At 56.3% G+C, this 3,487-nt stretch overlaps 1 protein-coding gene across 1 annotated transcript in view; it reads left to right on the plus strand.

The window, feature by feature from the left end:
- Positions 1 to 1,104, plus strand: part of LOC123023892 — a gene marked incomplete at its 3' end in the record, with an annotated part of 12,493 nt that extends 11,389 nt beyond the window's left edge. Inside the window, exon 5 of the mRNA XM_044431026.1 lies at positions 793 to 1,104. Coding sequence (XP_044286961.1) covers positions 793 to 1,104 — 312 coding nt within the window. The remainder of the gene's footprint in view (positions 1 to 792) is intronic.
- Between the last annotated feature and the right edge of the window lie 2,383 nt (positions 1,105 to 3,487).

Consider the following 3,487-nt stretch of genomic DNA (forward strand, 5'->3'; position numbering starts at 1 on the left):
GCCTGATCAGAAGAGGGGCACCGATTCATGGCTCCTTTCCTGTGAACCCCCTTCTGTAAATATTCTGGCAACCCTTGGGCTGATTGGAGAACGTCTGGTCAGGAAAGACAGCCCTTCCATTGTGCCACGGAGAGGAAGGATGCCGGGAATCTGTTCAGCAGTGCCCATAGGTAGGATCCAGGCTGCTCATGTGAACTCAGCCAAGCCACTCGGAAGGAGACCAGCGTTGGCGGACTCTGGCGTTGGGGACCCGGGAGCATGGAATTTGGCCTAGTGTGTGAACGCCATGCCAGTGTTCATTGGCTTTCCATCCTTGGTCCCCCGCCCTCTCTGTCCCCTTGACTTGCACAGTTGCAGCAGGAAAGCTGCCAAAGGGCCGTTTCCACCCCAAAATGCCCAAACACTGAAGCAGGTTTTGCTTGGTCGAGCAGCCGCACTGCATTCCTTTTATAGATGTGCGGTGCATTTGCAGGGAAGATGTGTTGGCTTTGCAGAGCCAAGGACAGTGGGGGGAGCTTTGCATGAAGGGGCGGGTCTTCTGCTCTAGCCTATTTAAGGAGCAAGAGGGGCCACCCAAGCATCACTTTGCTCCGGAAAGCCAAAGTCCTTTGGAGAGCTCGCCATGGCCTGGGCTCTGCTTTTCCTGGCCCTCCTCCACTTCTGTGCATGTAAGGACGGGAGGGATCCCCTCCACTTGGCCTCAGGGTCAGAGACCAGCTCATCCAATAAGTCTGCTAAGTTTGAGATTGTCCTGGACCAGGGGTAATTGCTGTTTCCTTTTGATTTGTCCAGGGGCCTCTTCGCAGCCTGCCTTGACTCAGCCGTCCTCCCTGTCCGCGCCTCTGGGGCAAACCGCAAAACTCTCCTGCGACAGAAGTGGTGGGAGCAGCTGGTCCGGTTTCAGCTGGTTACAGCAGAAACCGGGTCAGGCCCCTCGCATGCTGATCTATGCTGACAGCAGCAGGGGAGATGGGATCCCGGACCGGTTCACCGGTTCCCGCTCTGGCAACACCGGCCATCTCTCCATCGCAAATCTGCAGGCCGACGATGAGGCTGATTATTACTGTGTTGCCTGGGAGGGCAGCAGCAACATGCTACACAGTGGTACATTTGGATGGGGAACTGAGACAAAAACCGGCACTCCTCCTCTCCAGGGTGCTGCACCACGTACTTGGGTTGAAGGGACCCTGCCTTGCTCTCCTTGTGCTTGTGGAGCTTGTTTGGTTCCCCGGCGCTTCTTGAGCAAGCCACTCGATTTGAATGGGGAGCGTGAGCTGTGCAGTGGGGCAGGAAGCAAGCCCACCAGGGGCTCTGAAGAGGATACCGGGTGCGGAGCTGCAGGTCTCTTGGGTGGCTCAGCCCTTGTGAATGTTCTGGTTCTCCATCACTGTGGGTTCCCACCTGTCCTCTCACCCCCAGTACGCTGTTGTGTATCTTGTTAGGCAACTGAGACAAAATGGAGTCCTGCATGCCTCTTCTTACTGGGCCCCATTCTCAGCAGGGGGAAGCAGACATGCTGCTCTGAGCTTCGGGCTTCTCCCACACTGCACCTTTCCCGGTTGCCCCGGGAGCACGTCCTCCTGGAGCCCTTTTCAGGGGAGGGGGGAGTCTGAAGGGGTGCCAGGGATCGCTCTCCCTGGCCTGGGCTGTCTCCTGGACTTCCCGACCTTCGCAGGGTATCAGTGCAGGCTTAGGGCTTTCTCAGGCAGGTGCGGCTGCTCTGTTGGCATGAGGGGAAGCGTGGCAGCTGCTGATTTCCTCCAGCATCTTGGGGATGCTGTTTCCCTTCAGGCTTCTCTCACCCTGCGCTTTCCACAGTTTGCATGTGATTAGGTCCCATTGGAGCCCTTTGGAGCGGAGGGGAGGGGAGGGGTGGAGTCAGAAGGGGGCACCGGGGGTCTCTGCACCCAGCCTGGACTCTCTCCTTGACTCTGGGCCTCAGAACAAGCCAGTCCTTCATGACTACGGAGAACACTTTTATAGGCGGTCCTTTGCTGATTTCTTTACTGCCATCAAGCAAAGCTTCCAAACACATTGAGTTTGTGTGTTGTGCATAGCAGGGAATGAAGAGTGGATGTTCAGCCACACTTTGAGTCTTAAAGAGAGACGCTCCACCTCTGCAATTTGGTTGTTACTCCGCAAAGACCGTGGAAGGAAGAGCAACAGTGGCGTGGCTCAGTGCAACATCTGGTGCTTGCTGTGTTTCCTCCTCGCTCGAAGGACGATCTGTTTGTCCCCACATGCAGTCCTGGGCTGGAAGTCTTGACGCAGCAAGGACTGAAAGGGTGAAGCCTGGGACTGGACCTTATAGTTGGGAACCATGTCATTTCCCATGGGGTTCCATCCCTCTTCCCCATCTGCCTCTACCATAGTGAGCAACCCTGCCATCTGCCAAAGCCTTCTTTCAAATGTTTAAAGCAAACCAGCAGAGCTGGAAAACACCTTTCCAAGACAAAGTGCATCTCAGCATATTTCGTACACAGCAGCCATGCAATGATGACTCTCCCTTGTGCATCCATTTCTGTGCAGAATTCAGTGTGCGTTTCTTAATGAAGTCCTCTGCAAGCAGCATTGGGACCCCGCTGGGTTGTGGGTCCCGGCACAGAACAGTCATCTTTATCTCAAATCTCCGTTGGGGAGGAGCAGAGCTCTGTGGATTCTTCTTTGTCCCTTTCCTTCTTGAGGAGGAGGGATCACAGATCTCCAGGCAGAGGATGAGGCTGGTTATCTCTGTGCTTCCTGGCAGGAGGACCCTGACGTGCCTCACAGTGTTCCTTCCTGCCTGGGAGCAGCGTAAACACCTTCACTCGTTCTCTCTAGAGCAGTCAACCAAGGAGCACTGAACAGCCACATTTCGACTGCCGCTTGGCATGTCGTCATCGCAGAGTGGAAATAACAAGTGTCCTTTTCAAGTGAGTGCCCCCTGGGTGCGTGCCCACCTGAACCCTCACCTTCAGCGTGCAAGTTCTCAGCAGAGGCCGTGCCCTCTTCAGTATGGACTGCAGATCTCTTAGGAGGCTGAGCCCTGTGCAGCTTTTCCAGTTTCTGTAGCTTTGGAGTCCTGCCTTTCCTCTGCAACAGGTTTGACCAGTGAAGGAGAGGAGGTGGATGGGTGGGTCCATCACGCAATCCAGACTGGGCAGCCTCTGAATGCAACCCACCTGAATCCGCAGACCATGAGATTGTGCCTAATGGTTCAACCCACTTGGGATGCTTGCGCGCGTCCTCAGTGGGAACGTTCAAAGAGGCGGCCACCCATCCTTCCCAGTCCTCGGGGTCCTGGGTGCAGTCCAGGCTGCCTGTGCGCACCAATTGTAGAGACTTGGGGCCAGAGGGGCCCGAATACATGGATGCTGCTGGCAGGGCAGTGAACAGCCCGGTGGCCACTTGTGCTGGGGGCACTGGGCTGCATGCACCCTCGGACTGGTCCAGCGTGCCTCCCCCCCCCCCGCCATCTTCTCAGGAGTTGTGGGGATGGGCGTTGCCG

Source organism: Varanus komodoensis, unplaced genomic scaffold, assembly GCF_004798865.1.
Source record: "Varanus komodoensis strain SLA01 unplaced genomic scaffold, ASM479886v1 scaffold2119, whole genome shotgun sequence".
Classification (NCBI taxonomy): Eukaryota; Metazoa; Chordata; class Lepidosauria; order Squamata; family Varanidae; genus Varanus; species Varanus komodoensis.